At 38.1% G+C, this 23,619-nt stretch overlaps 1 protein-coding gene across 3 annotated transcripts; it reads left to right on the top strand.

Annotated features, from left to right (window-relative positions):
* Positions 1-3,222: 3,222 nt before the first annotated feature.
* Positions 3,223-21,901, top strand: E2F8 (E2F transcription factor 8). 3 transcript variants are annotated; one of them, XM_070957554.1, is made up of 13 exons: positions 3,226-3,275; positions 5,031-5,134; positions 8,217-8,480; positions 8,761-8,917; positions 10,981-11,280; positions 12,416-12,577; positions 13,802-13,939; positions 14,232-14,432; positions 15,142-15,220; positions 15,533-15,989; positions 16,966-17,050; positions 17,432-17,787; positions 21,285-21,901. In XM_070957554.1, exons 2-13 carry the CDS (start codon positions 5,117-5,119, stop codon positions 21,366-21,368), a joined length of 2,301 nt encoding a protein of 766 aa, XP_070813655.1. In that variant the 5' UTR covers positions 3,226-3,275; positions 5,031-5,116; the 3' UTR covers positions 21,369-21,901. The 3 variants fall into 3 exon arrangements, with proteins under 3 accessions (XP_070813654.1, XP_070813655.1, XP_070813653.1); XM_070957553.1 differs by lacking the exon at positions 17,432-17,787 and having other exon boundaries at positions 3,223-3,267; positions 21,285-21,389; XM_070957552.1 differs by lacking the exon at positions 17,432-17,787 and having other exon boundaries at positions 21,285-21,389.
* The last annotated feature ends 1,718 nt before the right edge of the window (positions 21,902-23,619 follow it).

A 23,619-nucleotide genomic window follows, 5' to 3' on the forward strand; every position in this document is an offset into this window, starting at 1 on the left:
CAGGAAGCAAAATTGCTTCTGCACCTCTCAGAACAGATAGTTCAATACCTTTTCTTAATATTTCTCTTTTCAGCTCACTTCTGGCAGTAAAAGCGTTACAGATTAGAAAACTGAAGTACTGGTAATCTTCGACTTATGACCACAACTGAGCCCAAGATTTCTGTTGCTAAGCAAGACAGTTGTCAAGTGAGTTATTGCTTCATTTTGTGACCTTTCTTGCCGCATTTAAGTAAATCACTGCATTGTTTTGTTAGCCATATAGTTGTAAAGTGAACCTGGCTTCCCCATCAACTTTGCTTGTCAGAAGGTCACAGAAACTGATCACACGAGCCCGGGACACTGCAACCGTCATAAAGGAGCCAGTCACCAAATTTTTATCATATGACCATAGGGATGCTTCAAACAGTCATAAGTCACTTTTTTCAGTGCTATTGTAGCACTGAACGGTCCCTAAACAAAAAGTTTGTAAGTCGAGGACTACCAGCATTCTATTTCTCCTGCTTATAGGAATTGATGTAATATATTCTGGAAAATATATCTAAATTCAGTTTATGAAAAATAAAATCCTGAGATGGCTCTCCTTCCCAAAACATCTTCTAGAGCGGGGAAGAATCTACAGATTTAATTCATATTAAATTTTGTCTACATTTTTATTTGGATGGCTTTGTTTTTCTTTAGTATCTTTATGCTATGTTGATGGATGAATTTCCCAAATGCCTCTGGTGCAGATGCTTTAAAACTTAAACAGAAAGAACAAAGTTGTTTGCGTTGATAGACTACCTTATTTTTTTTCTTCCCTTTCTTCATTTATATTCTTTGATTAAGCATCAATGATAAGGTTAACTCATTTTATCAGCTTTAGCAAACCAGAGGTAAATCTGGATTATGATTAGCCCAAGGTTATGGATTTGAAATCCAGTTTTCCTTTACAATTGATAGTGTATCATCTAAGGCAGGGGTCACCAACCTTTCGGACCTCAGGGACCACTAAATTCATAATTTTAAATCCCGCGGACCACTAATATGATCTGCCTAATGAGTGGCTGGGTGGATGCGGCTAGGTGGTCATGTGACTGGGTGTGCGTGGCCAACTCAATGTCACTCACGTCGAGGAGCGCCTCACCAGCCTCTACTCGCCCCTCTCCTCCCAGCCACTACTTGCCTGCCTGGGCTCCTTAGGGCTCCAACAGGAAGCAGTTGTTGGAACTAAGCAGCCACCATGAGAAAGAGGTGGCAAAACAGCTGGCTCAGTTCAAATTGGATCTGACTTGAGAAGTAGGCTCAGCAGAAGCACCTCACTGAGGACTACAAGCATAGGCTTTCCAAGCAGAGGGAAGATCTGCAGGAGTGCAAGGCCAGGTACAGATGCTTGGAGGCTCAGCGGGCTGAGATGGTCATGATGCAGTCCCACTGGAACAAGGCCCTCCGGCTCTTCGCCACCAGCGGCACTTCCCTCCAGCCTTTGCCCAAAGCCCCACACCAGGAGGCTGAAGCAGACTCCAAGTCAGAATTTCTCCCTCCCTCCTACCCACATAAAAAGACCCCTAAAGGGGAGACTCTGCAGCAACACAAACATTAATTATATGTATCCAGCCCAGGGGCTATAGTTTGTGGACTCCTGATTTAGCGCAATATAAAAAATGCAAATAATTTTTCTGCGGACCACCAAAATTTTCTCGTGGGCCACTGGTGGTCCATGAGAAAATGTTGGTGATCCGCAGAAAACCAAGTGGTCAGTGGTGACCACTGATCTAAGGAATATAGTGTTTGGCACACTTTTATCTTATTTCTATCCTTCTCTTCCAAGACAAAAGCTGTCCAAAACAATAAACAAAGAAATTCCACAAGAACAGTAGAATAGAAAATCTTCACTTGTTGCGTTTCTGTATGTTGTGATTTCCAATTCTGTTTGGGGAAGGAACAATATGGACCAAGATCTTCTTCCTTTTTAAAAAGAAGCGAAATCAGAAAGAGAGACTAAGGATCTGCCTTTTACTCTGCTCTGCAAGAAAGCAGAAGAAGTGCTTCACACGTATTCAGCCGATTCACATGTCCCCGGTATTGAAACTTCAACTGGCCAATCCGGAAAACCGAGGAATGCAAAAATACACCCAAAGCCACACAGGGAAGTTTTCTTCCCTTTGATCGCGCCCAGCGATTTCTTAGGCGCCACCGAGCGAACTCTCAATTTTCTTCCCGCCTCCCTCCCGTTTCCCAAGCCCAGGCCAAGCGAAAGAACGCTGATTGGCCAAGACCGGAAACCTTCTGGGATTCTGATTGGTTGGAAACTTTCTTTCTCTTCCCTCGCCATACTGCCTGCTGAATTCAAATCGCTCCGTGGAGGAAGGGAGAGAGGGAAGGGGCAAAAAACAACAACAATGTAATATGTGAAAATAATTTCTTTTGGAATGATAATGCCACTGATAGGTAAATGATAAATGAGGATAATGATATAAAGATATATATATATATTAGACAATTGGACAATTAGTTAAAAATGAATAGGGGGATGAAGCACAAAGGATTTGTAACCGATCGACACACTGTTTTTTGTTTTTTTTTTAATTTGATTTATATGCCGCCCTTCTCCGGAGACTCAGGGCGGCTTACAATGTGCTCAGCAATAGCCTTCATCCTTTTGTATATTTTATACAAAGTCAGCTTATTGCCCCCACAAACTGGGTCCTCATTGTTTGTAATTGTTAATGGAAGATGGATTTTTTTATGTTTTGTTTGTTTATAATAAAATAAAAATAATAATAATAAACAACAACAAAACAATCTGGTTGAAGGAACGGCGCGCGTTCGGTCTAAATAGCGGTAGCTATGCCTTTAAAGGCTTTCGCGCCTGGGTTGCGAGGCAAATGGAGAAGGCGGAAGGGGGACCAAATCCTAGGACCCCGGAGAGGTATTAGACCAGCGTTTCTCAACCTTGGCAACTTTAAGATATGTTGACTTCAACTCCCAGAATTCTCCACCAGTATTAGCTAGTTAGGGAATTCTGGGAAGTAAAGTTCACTCATTTTAAAGTTGCCTAATACAGAAACACTATTGGACCAAATACAAGCCCGGTGGCGCCAAACGTTTTAAACGGAGCGGCAAGATGACTCCGCCCCTCCTTCTCTCTCAAGAGCCAATGGGAAACGAGATTGCGAAGAATAGGGTGGAGCCCCGTCCGAACGAACGATGGAGAGCGGGGAGACTTCTCAAATTGGAAGCGAAGAAGGAAGTTTGGCGGCGGGGTGCGTGAGGGCTGTGTCGTCCGAAGTACGTAGGTGAGTGGACTGGAGGGGAAGGGAAGGGAAAGGAAGGGACGGTACCGCAGCTAAGGATTGCTGGGCAGGGCTGGCGCTTCAGTTGTGAGACGGGCGCCGTCCAAGTTTGGTAAAAAATCAAATTAAAACCTGTCCTTGGAAGCATTTGAGAAGTTGGGTTTATTGGAGCAATGTAGAAAGCAGCGGCAACAGGATTTTGTAGACTCTTTTTTTTTTTTTTTAAATATCTTTATTAACTTTGAAAAACAAACATTCAAATACAGCCCAACCTCTAGGGAAGGGAGCAAAAAGGAAAAAAAAAAACCCTAGGTACGTGTTAGAAGCGAATTAGAATTAAAATTCTTTATTGGCCAAGTGTGATTGGACACACTTGTCTCCGGGGCATAAAACTCTCAATGTACATACAACAATAGTGATAGATCATTTGAAGGACTGGTTTTAAGCTACTGCACTGGACTGTCTGATTTTGGTTAATGTGGTCTCGACCGACGTGCCTGTGTAAGGGGTTATAAAATCAAGCGCAACCACAAACGTCTCTCAATGTGACACTGCTTGCCCTTGAGCGTCATGAACACAAACGTAAAGCTGCCCTGTGCCAGATGTAGCATTGGGCACTGGAAATGTTTGTGTTGTTATGAGCCCTTTATTGTGTTGTTAGGCTACTTGTCATGCAACACACCAGAAGCAACTTCTCCTGTACTTAAACAGACCCTTGTAAAATTGATCTCAAAAGGCAATACAGGTAGTCCTCAACTTACAACAATTTGTTTAGTGATCGTCCGAAGCTACAAGGGCACTGAAAAGAGTGACTTGTGACCATTTTTCACACTTATGACCATTGCAGCTTCCCCATGGTCACATGATTTACATTCAGATGATTGACAACTGGTTCATAGTTATGATGGTTGCAGTGGCTCATGTGATCATATTTTGCAATCTTCTGACAAGCAAAGTCAACCAGATTCACTTAACAACCATGTTACTAATTTGACAACTGCGGTGATTCACTTAACAAATGTGGCAAGAAAAGTGGTAAAATGGGGCAAAACTCATTTAACAAATTTCTCACTTAGCAACATAAATTCTGGGCTCCATTCTGGTCGTAAGCTGAGGACTACCTGTATAAGGTCTGTGGAATTAAATGTAGTTCCTCCTACGCTACACTTGCAATCCTGTTTTGTGCTTCTGTGGGTTGCCACTTCTATCCATTCCCACACATTTTCCACAAAACTTGGAGAAATGGTAAATCCTGCTCAAAAGACCAAGTAGCCAAACACTGCTGTTTAAGAATGTTGCATTTTCTTTTAGAAAATCATAGCCTTTATTTAGTTCCCAACTATACCGTCACACTAATACTTTTTAGTGGAAGCAACTTTATGCAAAGGATAAAAAATCTTCTATACCATAAATATCATAGATAAGGGCCATAAATATTAACATCTAACTTCCATTATGGCTATGGTAAAATACGTTTTTTTACATAATGCTTTTCGGTAAGCCTCAGAAGGATAGACCAGGATAATGCTCAGTTACCTTGGGTGAGATGGGCAACCATAAAAAGAAATACAAGAAAGAGATACCAGGCTTTATTATGCCGATTCCATAAAAAACATTCTGAAATAGCAGGAAGAACAACAGTACTGGTCTAAAAATGTTGATACCTCTAGTTAATGTAAATCCAGTTTTCTCTCCAATTCTGATTTCTTTCTTAAAAGTTCATGTGTTAACTAATTTCTTCATTTTTTTTTCTTTCAGAATGCTAAAAATGGTATCCCAGCATATAAACCAGCATAATGTTTAATTGAACAAATGTATACAAGGCTGAAGCTAATAGTGGCAGTATGAATAAAGAGAACAAGGTAATTTATCTAAGTCCTTTCAAACTATCTTTTGTCATCTCTTATATTCAAATTATAGGCCAATGTTGTTTGCAAATTGCAATAGTAAGAATATCTGAAGCAACTCCAGGATTATTCATTGTTATGTTTTAGATATCCTGTGTTATGATTGAGCAACATGGCTATATGTCACTCTTGACATAAAAGAAGGAGATAAGAAAATAGCTTACTAGGGTCAAACGTTTTTCCTTCCCTATCTGATGTTGTCCTCTTACATCTTTTTTTTTTTTTGCCTATGGCTATTTTAAGACAATTTTACGACAATTGTGTACACTGTCAAGTATAATATGCTTCAAAGTTGCAGTACTGTCAGTTTCTCTTATGAAAAAAGGAAGTTACACTCTACCTAGATGTGCACAGAAATCAAGGCAGGGAGTTATTTGTAGACATTGAGAAACTGTTCCTCCCCCTCGAGACATGCTTGGTTGTCTCATCATAGGAAGTGTTTCTGGGAGGGATGTGCAAAGAATGACAGATGTAAATGTAAAGAATATATAATCCCAGCAGGGTCACTCAAGGCATGAAGGTCACAGCTGTCCAGCTAAAGCAAGTAGGCATCTGTATTAAGTAGCAGCAATACAGAAAACTGGTTGGATGACATGGCATGCTTCAGGTTCCTTCGTTTAAATGTTGTTGTCCAGTTGGATCTCAGAGGTGTGACTTCTCTATTGCTGCCCAGGCCATTTGGAACAGTCTCTTACATGTGATCTGCAGAGCCACACTCTCAGCCTTTCAGAAAGCAATGAAGACCATTGGAGTAGTTTGGGATGGATCAACGTGTGTAGAGTCGATGGGATGTTAGAAAAATCTCCTTTGTAAGAGTGGTTTTTCTGTTGTATGGGTTTTGTTGTAAACTGCCTAGGATTATTATATAGAAGATAGGCACCCCTATAAGTTCTATAACTTAAAATAGAAATAAACTATTCCTGTATTTTACCAAGTAAAGTACTTGAATAGGGGAAAAAAAAGATTAACAATTTAGTGCTGGATTACGGGGCCCTTGAGTTAGATGTATTTAATGTGTGTGTGAGGAAGAGCTGAGAATCAGAGTACGAATGTATTAATGGCATGGTTAGATTGAACCCTTTGGGATATCTAGTTGTTGATGTTGCCATATAAACAATTGCCGCACAATTATTGCATTTAAGAAAATATTTATGCATGGTGTTTTATAATTTTATTTATTCAGATATCCATCTTCTATACCAGGGGTGTCAAACTCAATGCCCGCAGGTCGGATTCGGCCCACAGGGTGCTTAAATCTGGCCCACGGGGCTGGCCTGGAAATATCAAAGGACTGGCCTGCAGTGCCTCTGCTGGGCGAATGGGCCGTGTGCAGCCCCCATGTGTTTTTGGCCTTTCCCCCCTCCTCCCCGTATTTTCGGCCTCCCCTGCCTCCAGCAGCATTCTGCTGGCCAAAAACAGGACTCGGAAGGCCTCCGTGCAGCCTGTTTTTGGCCGGCAGACTGCTGCTGGAGGCCGGGGAGGGTGAAAATGAGAGACGGGGGGGCTGCATGTGGCCCCCCACGCCCTGTTTTGGCCAGTAAAGTGCTGCAGGGGCCGTTCAGGCTGAAGACAGGGCATGCACCCCGCCCTCACACCCTGTTTTGGCTACAGGGGGCGTCTGTCCTGCCCCCCCATTCCCCACCAGCCTGCATAAAACTACAATGCTGATCCGTCCCTCGAAGAAATCCAGTTTGACACCCCTGTTCTATACCATAGATACTCAATATTGTTTGAAATCTATATAAATAAAAATGTAAATGTTCATTTGTTCAAAATCGTAAATCTCCTAAAGTTCTTCACCGATTGCTTTGAAATTTTGACACAACATTGCATTCAAATACACACGTGTTTTTATATACCTATATTATATAGATGTCACACCTGTGATAGGTAAAAACATGCTTTTTTGAAAAACAGTGCCATCTGTTGGATGTAAAAGCAACACATGCTATACTATCTTTTTGGACTTTAACATTGCAGCACCACAATGGCAAATTTAAGTGTTATACAAATTTAAGTGTTTCAAAGAGTTACACTAAAGGATAATATTTTATTACCTTCAGCTAGGCACTGCATCATTGTCTATCCAATTGAACTGAATGATGTCAGATATTCCAAATTTGTCCCATACCTTTAACAAACACTGTGTTACTGTTCAGACAGAAAATGAATATAGAAGCATCATGTTCTCTTGTAACAGTTTATATAACAGCATTGTGTTTCAGTATACTAATTCATTATTATCATTCTAAACAATGTAATACATTACATTTTCAACAGGAGTACTCTGTAGTCTCTTTTGCATTTCTCTATAGAACACTGGTTGCATTCATGTATAACAATTCGGGAATTTTTATGATGGGTATGCAGTGAAAAGCTAGGCCACATTGGGGCTCTTTATATACTACACTAAAAAAAAAGAGCATGACAAAAATATCTTTGATTCTTGTATCATCTTTGGTTCTGATAAATGCTCAGGGTGACAAAAAAAAGTAGGCTAGGCTGTTTTAAATAAAAGTGAGTTCTGTCAAATCCAGCAGAAATAAGTTTTGGCAATTTTGGCAAAAAAATACAGTAAGGCAGGGGTGAAATGCTACCGGTTCACTCCTGTTCGGGTGAACCGGTAGTTTAAAAAAGCTACCAGTTCCTCTGAACCGGTATTTCTGATGATCAGCTGTGCAGTGGGGTTTAGCTTTGCTAGAAAGCAGGATTTCCTGCTTTCTAGCAAAGCTAAATCGCGTGCCATAACTGATTTCCCCCCCGCCCCTCGCTCTTCTACTTACCTTCCCAAGCCTCCTTTTGGCGCATACTGTACATGCACATGCGTGCAGAGCGTGCATTTGGTGCGCATCGCGCATGTACATGCAGCGTGCGTTTGGCACATAGTGTGCATGTGCAGCCAGCAAACCGGTTCGGATTTCACCACTGTAGTAAGGTCAATTTTGGCAAAAAGCATGTCTTTCAATATTACAATCAGTCTCTGAATCACATTTTAATGCTCAGTATTGTTCCATTTTTTCTTTCTTTTTTGGTTTAGGAAAATCAATGTTTTGGAGTGTATGGAAGCCCAGTCAAAACTCCTCTAAAACAAACAGTTACCCCCAATTGGCTTTTGGCAGAGATCCAGCCTACTGCTTCTGACCATCTGACAACACCACCAAAGCCCAATGAAAGCACTTCTGGCGATCCATGGACCCCAACCGCTAACCTTAAAATGCTGATTAGTGCGGCTAGTCCTGAGATTAGAAATCGAGAACAGGGGAAGAAAAAATGGTCAGATGATAAAAGTGAAAGCCTTGAGGTAAATCTTTTTTCTTGTTTCATTTTGCCATACTTGTAGTAATTGATAATGTTGCTTCAACACTGAGATGAAGCGGCATATAAATTAATTAAATAAATATGCTTGTTATAAATATAAAAAGCAAGACTAAATTATATATGTATTTGGAATGTATATTGCTTGACAATGTATTGATTTAATCCATTCTCTTTTGTTACACTTAAAATCTGGAATGCTGGTTAAATTTTGAGGATTTTAAAATGTCATAGAAGAGCTTTTTTCTACCCCTTTCTCTCTGCAGGATCATCTGTCAGGAGATGAATATGAAAAGCCTCAAACAAGCCGTAAAGAGAAAAGCCTTGGATTGCTGTGTCATAAATTCTTAGCCCGCTATCCTAGTTATCCTAACGTTTCTAAAAGTAATGAAATATGTCTTGATGAGGTAGCAGAAGATCTCAGTAAGTTTTGGCATTGCATCATCTTAATTTTTTTCTTGACAAATCTTATGCCTATTAAAAGGAACATATGGATGTGCAAAATTTATCAGTTCAAGAATAAAAAGTTCTACTCTCCATATTTGCAGAATCTCTTCCCAGCCATGCTGTTCTGCAATAGTTTACAGTATTTGAACATAAATCCTCCGAACTGGCAGCTTTTGGAGTAGTCCTAAACAAAGTTATTTTGTTCATAGCATCATGTCTGGAGTTTCTCAAATCCCTTTTGGTTTGGAGGATTTACTTTCAAATGAAGTAGCATTCCAAACATCTATTTTTTATTCTTTAGATTTATTTCAAATGGTAATAATGTTACTGTGTTTTGTATTGTTTGTTTATTTGTTTGTTCAATTTCTATAGCAGCCCATCTCAGTCAGTGACTCTGGGAGGCTTACAGTTCAATAACATACATTACAATTAATAATTTAAAAACATTTTAAATCAATAAAAACAGTAAAACCAATAAAAAAACATTAAAAACATTCAATTCAAGATACACAAGAGCAAGATATTTGGTCTGTTAGCAATATAGCCAGGCCCTTGGCACATTCAGTGCCCCAAACTTGGGAACTGAGCCAGGTTATACATTATACATGCTTAGTGTGTAAAATACATTGCATGTTTTAATTAAAATATAAATCTCTAATTAATATATATATATATATATATATATATATATATATTTATATTTATATTTATATTTATATTTATATTTATATAAAATATAAACATTTTTCCCCCTTTCAGTTTGATTTTTTATGCATATTAAAAAGGCCCAAGGTACAAGAGTTTTGAAAACTAGTGTGCATCATCAATAAATTTTTAAAAACCACATAACTCGAAAGTATCAAGCTAAACACATTAATAATATCTTCCTAGAAAATCTAGAACATAAGTCCCAAACTCTTCAGCTCGTATTCCCTAACCCCCAAATATTTGTTATATAGAAATAATATAATAAATACTATTTTAACAAATAGCAATAGGAATAATAATAAAATAGATACGACTGAAGGCCACCCTATCTGGGGGCTGTCAATCCTCCCAGGTAAACCAAACAGAACCACAAATAGATGAGCTAATTCTACTTTATTGTAAAGCTATATTAACAGAAACTTGCGAGTCTGAAGACACAAACTTTCCACCATCACTTTTAAACCCCTGATCAATTAGGGCAGGTCCTTCCTAAATTTTGTCTCTTAATTATTAATCCATTGGGGGGCCCTCCCTCTCTTGTCTTATTGTTTCCTATGCAGAATCTTTTCCCCTCATCCCCTGAGGTCATCCATACATTGCATTACAGCATCTGATCACCCAACCCTGGGTAACACTGTCTTACCATTAGCCACTTCATCTTCAGGATTAGGGATTTCTACAGAGACTCCAAAAGACTAATTAACCATTATCGACCTTGCATCATTTATGGACCACAAATTGCCTTCCCCCCCCCCCGACAGATCACCTATTGACCCCAAACTATAAACCCCCTGGGGGTTCCATTGATCCTTGAATTATATTTACCCCTTTGATAAACTCTGATCTCTCTCTTCAGGAATTATAGAGATACTCTTAAAAAGCATATGTTTTAAAAATCCCAATTTATCAGCTCTACCCCCATTTGGGAGGTTTGAAAAAATCTTGTGCTTATGTTAACTGAACAAGATAGCAATAGCACTTATATACCACTTCACAGTGCTTTACAGCCCTCTCTAAGCGGTTTACAGAATCGACATTGCCCCCAACAATCTGGGCCCTCATTTTACTAACCTCGGAAGGATGGAAGGCTGAGTCAACCTTTAGGCAGTCAGGATCGAAGGAATCAAACTCCTGGCAATGTGTGCAGAGTTAGCTTGCAGTACTGCATTCTAACCACTACTAAGATTCTAGCCACTGCTAAGATTGTATTTTCTGTAATTGAAGTCCTGTCATTTATTTTGATAGTTAAAATATTTAAATTCATACTTTAGGAAATTGATAAGATTGAAAAAGAAACTGAAAAATAATTTGTGATGTTTCCATCATTCCAGATATTGAGCGCAGGCGTATCTATGACATAATGAATGTATTAGAAAGTCTTCACATGGTGAGCCGACTTGCCAAAAACAGATATTCCTGGCATGGCCGTCATAATCTTAAAAAAACACTGCAGGCTTTGAAAAAAGTAGCAGAGGAAAACAAGTACTTGCAACAAATCAAACTGACTAAACAAGGAAAAAATGGACAAGAGATTGGAAATACTGGTCACAATATTGAATGGATGCCAATGCATGCTAGGTCAAGTTATGATACAGACTTTGTGGAACTTCCTGGGATGGAACTTCAAGCAGGTAATTCTAGGAAAGGCATGTTCATAGATGAAGATGTCCTATGATTCCATTTGCTAAAATGGAGGGTATAATCCATTAATTAAAGTAAATGTTTTTAAAAGCTTAGAAAAACTGTGCTTAGAAAAACTGAAGATTGCAAAACTATCCTAAAAGCCATTAACCTTCTCCTTGAGCCTTTTCTAAAATCACCTCTGATACGGAGAGTGTGATCCCATAACAGAGTAAGCAAAGAATGGGATATATATTGAATGAGATAAATATTACAAAATCAATAAATAATCTTGCTGAAAACAAAGGTAATTCTTGCTTAGGAATCACAATTGAATTTGGGTTTGTTAACCAAAGTAGTTGCTAAGTGAACAATCACATGACCACAGTAGTGCTTATGATTTTACTTCAGCTTTCCTTTGCTTTAAAACATCAGAAGGCAGGAAAGTTTCCAAAACTTGATTCTTGAGGAAGCTGAGCAAAAGGGAAAATCTTATAGCATTCTTTGGAATGTTCATCTTGACGTTATGATAATTAGAAAGGAATTGATATTTGTATTTATATTCATTGGAGGAGAAGAAATTACAAAAGAGTAAGTAGGCCCACAGTAGAGAATACACATCAAAAGGAATGTACTAACACCAGCTGTTTTCCTAGTGTATTCTTGTTGAGCAGCTTAGGAAGCAAACAAAACCCATTACTGAGAAACTGATTAGAGTCTTGTCAGTACCAGGCAGCAGTGCCAGAGACCCTGAGAATTCTAATCAACTAAGGTTACAGAGCTAACTTGTTAACTTATGGTTAGCACTTTTTAGGGATGGACTGCACTGTGAAGAAAAGCAGCCAGGAAGAGATAGCTTGTTTAGGTAATCTTTCTACTCTGTGAGGTGGCTAATAAATGCAGGCCTTGGACACAAGTTACTTTTTCATCATCGCCATAAATCCAAATGGTCCCTATCCAAGGCAATCTCTAAAACGAGAACTACCCATACATAATTTATTGATGCAAATATCAATAAGTAATTCATAAACTAAACCACATCCAGTTATCGACCAAAATCAAGCCCTAGTGAAATATGCCATCTTCCAATTATTAATGATTTGAATTTACTTTTGTATTTGGTTCTTGTCTGTCTTCTTTGAACAGCTTCAGTAAATAGTCGTAAAGACAAATCTTTAAGAGTGATGAGCCAGAAATTTGTAATGTTGTTTCTTCAGTCATATCCCCAAGTTGTGAGTCTTGAAGTTGCTGCTAAAAGTTTGATTGGCAAAGACCATTGTGAATCACTGGATAAAAGCAAGTTTAAAAGTAAGTGGTAAAAAGTTCTATCTTGTGTGCCTGATTTAGTTTATGTGATTAAAAAAAGTCACCGTCAGCCATAAGCTTGTAAAAATAAACTTCCTTGCTTAGTTAACTGCTCCCAGGCTCACTTGAAAAGCTGGCCAGTATTTTGTTGCCAAATTTCAGTGGCAGAGTGCTAAGGGGCTGCATATGTATTTTGGACCACCATGGTAAAACTTGCATATAGATTATAGCTGTATATGGATTATAGACTGCTATGATAAACCATGATTTTACATGAAACAGGCTGCATCCTCACAACATGCTGAGGTAAAAAAAACAAACTGTATTATGAGATGGGTGACTACAGTCAATGTAATGAGAGTAATTGTACTGCTCAGAAAAGTGCATCCCCCTTTGGGTTTTAAATTATCCATTATTATCTCTAAGAAATCTTTTCTTACAGACTGGGTGAAACCCTAATAAAATTGCTGGAGAGTCTAATGTTCATTTTACTGCAACCAGCTGCTCCCCTCTATTCAGCTTGTTCGCCCATCATGCTCTTTTCTTTCAAGCAGCCAAAATGATCTCCTTCTCACCTTTGTGTTAGATTGCTAGGATAATTGACCAAAATCTCAGTGACAGCAGTCCATGTGTGACATAACTATTCAGGCCACCATAAGAAGCATTTGATTAGTTATTAAAGTTGCTTCCCTTAGCTTCAAAGAGGAAGCTTTCCCACAGTAGGTTCCTTGCTCTGCTCTGTTCTTTTTGATTCCTGGTTTTCAGTCCTCTTAATTTTCACTGAATAAAACAAAAGTGTTGCATGCTATAAGGGGCCTCTATTACTATAAAAGGCATCCAAATCATTATAACCTGAATTGAGAGTGATCTTTCGAAGGCCATTCCTGGGAAGAAGGTTTAGGATCCATGTTTCTAAAACCTGCATTGAATAATTTTAATTCTCTGTTTTAAATTAGCTTAATTTTAATTCTCTGTTTAGAAATCATCACTGCCATTAAATATTTCTCCGAAGGAAAACCAAAGCAATTGTGTTTTTAAAATATTAAATATGGAGTCTGGTAGAAGAATGCAAAATGTTGAACATCCACCCTGGCCTTACATCATAGATCCCTCAAACTGAAATGTTTCTGGTATATCTATACAGCAGGAAGGGGAAGAAAAACTCTAGCGTTAACAATTTTGAATTTTTGTTTTTGTATTTTTCATTAGCTTTTTAACTTATTTCAGCTAAAATTCGAAGACTATATGATATTGCTAATGTTCTCAGTAGCCTTGAGCTCATCAAGAAGGTTCACATTACGGAAGAGAAGGGCCGCAAGCCAGCATTTAAATGGATAGGACCAAATGTTTTTTCTGTTATTAAAGGTAGGTGCATGATTACTTTTGAACTAGACTTAAGTTATTTTTGAGCTACAATTAGATTCCATGTTAATTTCTGCTCACTTGTGCTACTCCCAACCTATAAAAGTCATACAAAGTTAAGATGGTTAATTTCTCCTTTGTGTCATTATATTAATATAATATATCAACATGTATATTCATGCTTAGAGGTCTAATTACTTCTTTTAAAAGAAATATTTAAAAGTGATAACTGTCAAAACAAAGAATGTAATAATAGTATATTAATGTTAGAGTTCTGTGTATGATTGTGTCATAGATGCCCAGCCAAAACTGGATGCAATACCAATTCCTGTGGAAGACAAACCTTTTAAAGAGTGTTGTTCTAAGAATCTCTTCCCTACTAATAGCAAACCAAATTTCACACGGCATCCGTCTTTGATAAAACTGGCAAGGAATAAAGAAAATGATGAGAGAAAGAGTCATTCAGCTCCAGGCAGCCCTGTCAAAAAATATTTAGGTATGTAGGATACAAGATCTTTCATATCATTCTGAAAAAATTATTAAAGTAGGGAATGGTGGTATTTGTTCTTAATTTCTTACTGTAGAGCAGTAGTTCCCAACCTTTGTGGCTTGGTGGCCTGGCTGGGGAATGGGGGGAGAGGGGAACTGGGCCATGCAAGTGGCGGGATGGTGCACACGCACATGCAGCTCAACTTACATGGAAGTCGAGCTGCATGCATGCGTGCCGGCCCACCATTCCACACAGTCCAATTCCAAATAGACCACAGCCCAGTAGTGGGCTGCAGCCCAGGGTTGGGAACCCTGCTGTAGAATACAAAATATGTAAATATGTTTCATAAGCAGAGGATGCTGTTTCCAAGTCTGTTTGTTTGTTTTTGAGCAGTCTTTCTGACTCCTTGTTTTATGAGAATAAAATTCATGTGTACGTGTTGCCCTTGGAGGTTTAGAAAAATTAGAACCTAATGGCTTAGGTAGATAAAATAAATTGATAATAAGGAAATATATATGACAGTTCTCTGTCATCTTATCTCTTCATGGAACAAGCTGTGTCAAGGACACTAATTTAGATCATAAGAAAAGGCCATGAGCCAAGCCATGTCAGCACTATCAGTGATGGATTTTAGAAGGAGTTTCAAGCTGGATCTAAGCTTACTAGATTTTAAATAAAATGCAAGTTAAATGCTTCTATTTCTTTTCTTATAAAGACTCAAATCCTTCAACTATTTCAAGCAAGATGGCTCAACTTGCAGCAATATGCAAGCAACAATTAGATGAACAATCAAGGTATATTTCTACATAAGGCATGGTGGTTGCTAATTAATGTAATAAACTATCTGTTGAAATCAGCTATTTATAGCTGCTGTTTATACCAACAGTTAACATAATTATGACATAGTAATATTACAGCTTCTAAAATCTGAAGTCTATTAACTTTTTTATACACTTAATAATGTAGTTATTATAAATTGTGTGTGTGTGTGTGTTATTTTCCAAGTGAAAAGATCTAATATTGTATTGATGATGTCTCGCAGCAGAAAAAAAAATCCAGCAGAGAAAATTTGGATTAAAGATTTAACACTGAATTTATTTTTTTAGGGAATTTGAAAAGAGAAAAAAGAAATTGGAGAACACTTCACCTTCTGAATCTTGTTTGAAGCCCAAAGCAATCTTGTTGCCTTCTCAAGCGGCAAACTTATCCCCGACCTCCAACTCAATACTTCCCCCTGTCCTTTCTACTGTACCACGTGCAGCATATCTGAATCCGTCCCAAGTAGTGACAACATATCCAAATTACATGGTATATCCTGTTTCTACTACTCATGTGACTAAGATTAAGACTCCCGTGGAAGCTCTAACTGAAACATTTACTAAAGATAATTTTAATGATTGGAAAAAAGCTGAAGAGCTGCCACTCTGGCTAACTAAAGAACCCAGTGGAACAACAGATGACATGATATCTGGGAAATGTTTTAAAAGATCTAAATTACTATTAGATGATAGTCCAATTAAAAAATGCAAGAGTAAAAAATTGGAGCTTCAAGATTCACTGCTGGTAAGCTATCTTTAAGTGTAATTGTTCCATGTACTAAATAATTTTCTGTTGCAGAAAAACCAACATTTCACGTCATTCTTAAATTACATATAATACTAGAGAAAGCCCAGAAGAACATTTTTAATAAATGCAGCTGCTCCAATCCCTTTCCTTTGCATTATTTTTTCTTGCCCATGAATGCAGCTGTTTTAGTGACAAATTAACCAAAATAATAAAGCTCTCTAAAGCAACATTCTAATTTTCTATATATTTCAGGGTAAGTCTGTTAAGGATAAAAATCACCAGGGTTCTGTAACTTTTCATATAAATCAGGAAGTCTTAATTTCACCAGTAACTTACCAAAATAAACATGTACCCAGAGAAGTGAAATTCCGATGCAAACAGAAGACGTAGGGAGATACTTTTGAATATGATCAAATTGGCAGAGCACAGAAAATGCCTCCAGGATTTGCAGCTGCTATACCAAAGGCACATTCCCTGTCAGACATTATACACTTACACAGTATATTGTTCTTCTGAAAGGCTCAATAGTTTAATAATACACACGCAAAGGATTTTTTCTTTTCATATCAACTTAAAGTATGAAAGTAACTTCAAGATCAATGCAGGAGAAAGCAATGTTGGCAACCACAGATACATGCCCATTTCAGTGGTGGGTTCCTCCCGGTTCTGTCCGGTTCTTACGAACTGGTAGTAAAAACGGCAGGAGGCTCCGTCTACCTGCCTGGACATCATAATGGATGATCTGCGCATGCACAGAAGTACACACGCACTTCCGTTGCGAACCAGTAGTAAAGGTACGTAGAACCCACCCCTGGCCCATTTATGTTCTTTAGTTTTATACTGTATTACTTGCAGACTCTGGTTACATGTTGTTGGAAAGCCAGTTTGGTCTGGGGATTAAGGCATCAGGTTAGAAACCAGGAGACTATGAATTCTAGTCCAATTATCTCTTAACGCTATTTCCTTTCCTTAGGTCCCCAGTGAAGTTGCTGTATCCAGTAAGGGGAAAACAGAGTTGTGTGCAGGGGAAAAGAAATCCTACAATTCTCCTAATCTAGGTAAGTATATGATGACTACACCACAGGATTTTTCCAAAGTTAATTCATTTTGATATTTTCTATTAGCAGCTAAGGAATACAGCTAAGGTTTTAAGGCAATGAAGCCAGATAAAATTATCTTATAGATGAAAGTTTCTGGCTGCATTGAGGTTTGGTCAGCTCTAATCAATAGCTCTTAAAACCCATTGCTTCTACATGTCAGGGTTCCAAGTAACATCTTTTGCATTAGGCCTTCAGACTTGACCCTTCATGCTTAATTGCCACCTTCTCCAAACTCAAAATAGCTGGCTGTACTAAACTGCTTTTTGCGTATTAATACAAGTTGCATGGCATAAAGTGTGTTTCCTGGTAATAGTGTGTTCTCTTTCTTCTTTGCTATAGGTCGAATTCCAGTGACATCTAATCTCCCTACTTTTCATATAACACCTCTTAACCTAATACTACCACCACCTTCTGTAGCAACCACATCCTCAGGGAATGGGGCCGTTGAATCAGTCCATGTTAACCCTATCCCATCTCAGAGCACCTTAGTTCTGAACATTATGCTACAACAGTTAGGAATGATGCCAGGTAGTGTACAGATGTCTGCAGATCACATACATCGATCTGCTTTCGTTTGTCAAGGAGCAGAACATGTTAGTCCTGTTCCAGTAAGTGTAGGATTGCAGCAAGCTACCGTATTACTAAGGGATTACCGAGATTTGCATGGAGAATTGGTTCCAATCACTCCTCAGGAGGTAAGATTCTTTTCTAAAATATTAAGTAATTGGGACTCTGCAAATCTTTTCAAAGAAGGCGCAGAAGTGCATACAAATTATTCTTTAAATAATTAAAAGCTATATTTTTCCAGGCTTGTAAAATTGTTTTGGAAACTGCTGTTGGCTACCTCGCGCTTTTATTTGTGGGTGCAGCTAATTTCATTTTTTTCCACTTGGAAAATGGAAAAGTGCATCCAAGCTTTGTTCCAATGATTTGTAGAACCCTATAAGTTGATACATGATATTGGAAAACTACAGCATTCCTTGAGCTTTTAACTGGCTAGTCATCTGTTTTGGCTCTTAGAATGGGAAATAGTTGATTAAAAAGTATATAAAACACATCAGACTAGTGAGAAAAGCAGCAAGAGAACTGTTAAAAAAAATTGAAGATTGTAATTGCTTTGCATTTTTGTAATCGGAAGCCTGCACAATACTTGCATTGCTTAAGCCTCTAATAAGCAGCCTAACATACTGCAATCTGAACTATTTCTCATTGTATATCAATTGATAACAAGTATATAGAAGGCGGTACTTACGGGACCGCCTTCTGCCATCGATAACCTCCCACCGGCCAGTACGCTCCCACAGAGAGGGACTCCTCAAGGTGCCGTCGGCCAGACAATGTCGGCTGGCGACCCCCAGGGGGAGAGCCTTCTCTGTGGCAGCACCTGCCCTCTGGAACGACCTGCCCCTGGAGATACGTAGGATACCAGATCTCCATGCTTTTCGCCGTGCCCTTAAAACTTTTTTATTTCATCAAGCTGGGCTGGCGTAATCCCCCCTTAGATATTTTTAGATATTTTTAACTGTAAATTGATTTTAGTTGGGGTGTTTTAAATTTATTGGGCCAAAAATTTGTTTAATTCTTTTTTAAAAATATTTAAATTTTGTATTTGATGTTTTTATTCTTGGCTGTTCACCGCCCTGAGTCCAGCAGGAGAAGGGCGGTATAAAAATTTAATAAAATTAAATAAATAAATAAATATACTGTACATTACAGTAATACTTTTTTAAAGTGCCTGAATATCCCATATATACTTGTGCATAAGCCCATAAGTTGTCTCATATTCAGTTACATTTGATTTTATAATGGAATTTGAATAATTTGAAATTATTCCTTATACTATTGCCAAATTTAAAAATATTTTACTAGCTTCAAGAGAAATGAAACCACTGTTCTCTTATTAATTTATAGTCAATTTTATTGGAGAGTTTAGGAGAAGGAAGTGAATCAACCAATTACTTTTTTAAATTTTATTTTATTTTTTATTTTTACAAATTTAAAGTCCTGTCTGGCATATTCTGGTTTTTAGAATTAAGTTGTCTTATACAAGTTCTGTTATTAGTTGAAGGGGATATTAGGAACAATAGAAATTAATAATGGGAGTAAATGTATGAATGTATTCCACTGAGGCTCCTAATAAAAAATACACATGTATTCTTTTTTAATGCTTTTCCTTTTAGTGAGTTGTAGTATGTATAAGACTAAACATTATTCTGAAGGGGATTTATTCCCTTGGAGTAACATAAAGTTGCAAGACCAATGTTGGCGAGACTTCCACAAAACTTTCCAATTCTGGAGCTTAGCTGATGTTTTTTCTTTCAGTGAGCTAGCATTGATCCTGGAAATTGCAGCCTAATGCAATTGATAAAATATCTGCACATTGTACTACTAATACGTGGCCAGAACATGCATCCAACTGGCTGCATTCGGATCCAATTGAAATTTATCAACTGTCCTTAAAAGCAGCTCTGCCTAAAATCCTTTGCAATATCTAATCTGCATGACATCAGTGCATGACTAACAGAGCATAATTCTAAGCTTTCCACAAAGAGGCAAAAGTGATTAGACACAGATAATACTTAGACACCTTAGACCAGCAGTCTCCAACCCGTTTGGCTTTGCGGACCAGCAGCGGGAGGGCAAGAAGGGGTGGTTCCATGTGACAGCGGGCACGTGCATCCACCACTTCCACAAATGGAGCTGCAGGTATACTCATCAAAGTGCAAGTGGAGCTGCACATGGATGCTCACCTGCCACTTCTATGGTCTGGTTCTGAATGGGCCGCAGCCCGGTAGTTGGAGTTGGGACCCCTGCCTTAGACAACTTGATATCTAGCAGAACTTGTACCTGTGACATTGGTTCTTCAGTTGTAACTCCTTCCAAGACTGATTGTTACCTATCCGTAGCATTTCATTTGGACTAAATATTAGCATAAATGCATCCAAGCTACTGTTTAAAAATTCTACATTTCCCTGTGGTGAAAAGTAAAGATATAGCAAGTAAAGATATATAGCTGATTGTGTGCCATCAAGTCCATATACCATATTTTTTGGACTATAAGACGCACCAAGATTTCGAAGAGGTAAACAAGGAAAAAAAAAGCTTTTGCCCTCCCCAGCCTGCAGGAGCACTCAGCAGGCCTCCCAAACCCTCTGTGTGTCTTGTTTTTGCGAAAATGGGCCCATTTTTTCCTTCCCAAACGCCCTCCCCCATGTCACGTTTTTGCCCTCCCCAGCCCCCAGGAGCACTCTGCAGGCCTCCCAAACCCTCTGCGCAACTCTGTTTTTGGCAAAAATGGGACATGTGGGGCGGGGTTTCAAGAGGCCAAAAATAGCTGTATAATTGGTGTATAAGACACACCAACATTTCCACCCTCTTTTGAGTGGGGGGGGAAGTGTGTCTTATATTCTGAAAAGTATGTAGGTAACTTGAAATGGCTGAGCAAATACAAACATACTTTTCAAATAGTATTTAAAGTTACAACTGCCAAAACGTCTTAGGGAGATATTTATGCGAGCAAGATTCGAACAGCTTGACACGATGGTCAGATATGGTAGATTCCATTCTATACCCTACAATGGACATCTCTGCATTTGCGGAGCGGCAGAAGTAGAAGACCTGGCTCACATCCTATATGATTGTTGGCTTTTGTAAGAGGGTGAGAAACAGGTACCTTGGTCTATATACCAAATGGATGACCCATTGGGATCCCCATATCAAAACAACTTACCTTATGTGCGGCCAGAATCTGAAAATAACATTTAACACCGCAGTACTTAAGCAAAATAGTTCAGTTGAGATCTGCATATGTGGGGCTGATTGGGATAGATTGTAGGGGTGACACCGAAATATAATTTTATTGTATTTTATTTATCTATATATTAAATATTGTATTTTATTCCAATTTCATTTTAAACCATATTTTATTCCAATTTCATTTTAAATTGTATTTTATCAAATTCCATTTTAAATTGTTTTTATCAGATTTTAGTAATAATTTGTATCTTGAACTCTGCACTTTAATATGGCCCAAAGGCTAATCAATAAAGTAAACTAAGTCCCATATAGGATGATCTGCATACTAACAATAATAAACTAAATACTCCTCTTGTCTATTTCATGCTAAAGAACATACATTTCTTTAGCTAGTTAGCTTGCAAATAACACTTGAGTTTTTTTTCCTTTCATCTAGACTAGTGTTCCTGTGACATTCAAAGATTCTAAGAAAGGCAATGAAATGTCAAGTGATCCGAGCCTAGATCCTGGCTCTCATTGATTGTCTTATGAATCAGAAGGAATTTTCCCAGAAACATTGCTAATGCTGAAGAATACTTGGTGGATCAATAGAATATACATACTGCGTCCCCAGCTTCAATAAATATAATTGCAATACTAAATGCCACAGTAATTCTTTGTTGTAAATTTGATATTTTATCATGTCAATGTAAATTAAATGCAATATATAATTTAATGTTTATTTAATCCTTTAAATTAATAATTGAACTTGATTTTTTTAAAGTTTTCGTGATAAATGTTCAAATGATTTCATAATCGGTATCTTCTGCCTTGTTTGTGTTAATACCTCCCTAAATTTTGTTTCTAGATACAAATATTGTAAGTTCTGCCTGAAATCTCTAGGGTTTGGGACAATTCTATGGATGATTGGTTAACTATCCTTTGGGGCTTTTTTCAACATGTTTTAAGTAGTTGGATGTTATGCACTAGCTTTATGAGTTATTTCTGTTTTATTTCATGAAATATCTTGCTTCTTTAACTCCTGCAAATTGTCCTTATTGTGAATAGGGGAAAAAAAATACAGTAATTGCTGTTTGTTGTCATATTAATGTAAAATCAGCTACAGATCAAAAAGTATTTCCTTGAAAGTTACTATTCTGGTTCTGGTTCCTAAACAGAAATTCATCTGCAATTTCTCCCCTGTTTGTATTGTATGACTTTTGTAATATGTACTTGATTTATTTCCTGCTGCCTATCATGCAAATAACATTATTAGTTATCTAATTTGGTTGAGTTCTTTTATGAAGATATATGATCTTGTGACTGATGAAGTCATTTTTGGGACTGAGGAAGTCATTTTTCATATGCTTTCAATCATTTGTATGATATGTGTAATCTTCATTTTGATTAACTCAAATACATGTGGTCCTTGACTTATGGCAGTTCGTTTAGTGACTGCTCAAAATTACAACGGTACTGAAAATGTGACTTATGATCATTTTTCACCGAACCCATTGCAGCATTCCCATGGTCATGTGATCAAAATTCAAATGCTTAACACTGACTCATGACAGTTGCAGAGTCTCGGAGTCATGTGATCACTTTTTGTGATCTTTTGACAAGCAAAGTCAATGGGGAAGCTAGATTCACTTAACTACCAGGTTACTAACTTAATAACTGCAGTGATTCACTTAACTGTAGCAAGAAAGATCATAAATGGGGCAAAATTCATTTAACACATGCTTCACTTCATTTGTGGTTGTAAGTTGAGGACTACCTGTAACTGCATCTGGCACTTTCTATCATTTTTTAAAGTCAGTCTTATATGTCCACTTAGGCCTATAGTATAGATGATATTATTTAGGTACTTATCTGTTTTACTTGAGAAAAAGATGTATGTAATAGCATTCTGGTGATTCTTACTGTAATACATCAATCACTTGCATAGTGCATTTTGCCAGCTGAAATTTTATATCTGATGCAAGTAAATACACTATCCAAGTTTGGAAAATATCATATGAAAAATTGTCATATACTCACATATTCCTAGATAGATAAATAAAAATTAAAAGAAAAATGTGCTAAGCAAGACATATCTTGAACTCCTTAAAGCCGGGATGGTGAACCTATGGCACGCGTGCCAGAGGTGCCATGCAGCGCCCTCTGATAGCACACGAGCATCACCCCAGTTCAGCTCTGCTGCGCATGTGTGCACACCTTCCGCCATCCAGCTGGTCTTCGGGTCTCTCTGGGGTGCATGTGGGGGGGGCCATGCGAGCATGCACGGGGGAAGGGTGCATGCGGGGGGATGGCGCACTTTGGGCACTCGGTCCAGAAAAGGTTAGCCATCAGTGCCTTAAAGTATAACTTAATTGTATATAGTTATATGATTTCTATTCTTTGCTGCAATTCTTTGTACTTGGGTTCAGGAACTCAATGGGCTTGTTTTGGAGTAGACATGAGATTGTTGGGCTAAAAATTACCTATAAATGTACATTTAGACGAACAAGAATAGATGCATAATCCTTAATAAGCCTATCAGATACAATATTCTGTTTACAGGGAGGTTCCAAAAAGCATTAATCCTTTCACTTGGATTCTCTAGCAGTTGGTAGATCACTGCTAGAGCCAATATATAACCAACACGATCAGAAGCCAGTGTCATCCTCCGTGAATATCTGTAGGAGATGTCCAGTCTGAGCCTGGGGGAGGAGTCAAGTGCGTCATCGGTCTCGAGTCACTTCACACCCACAAGAGATCCAAGTCCAGCCCACTTTGAATTCCAGGAGTTT

Source organism: Pituophis catenifer, unplaced genomic scaffold, assembly GCF_029215685.1.
Source record: "Pituophis catenifer annectens isolate HBS135680 unplaced genomic scaffold, rPitCat1.0.hap2 SCAF_1, whole genome shotgun sequence".
In the NCBI taxonomy this organism is placed as follows: domain Eukaryota; kingdom Metazoa; phylum Chordata; class Lepidosauria; order Squamata; family Colubridae; genus Pituophis; species Pituophis catenifer.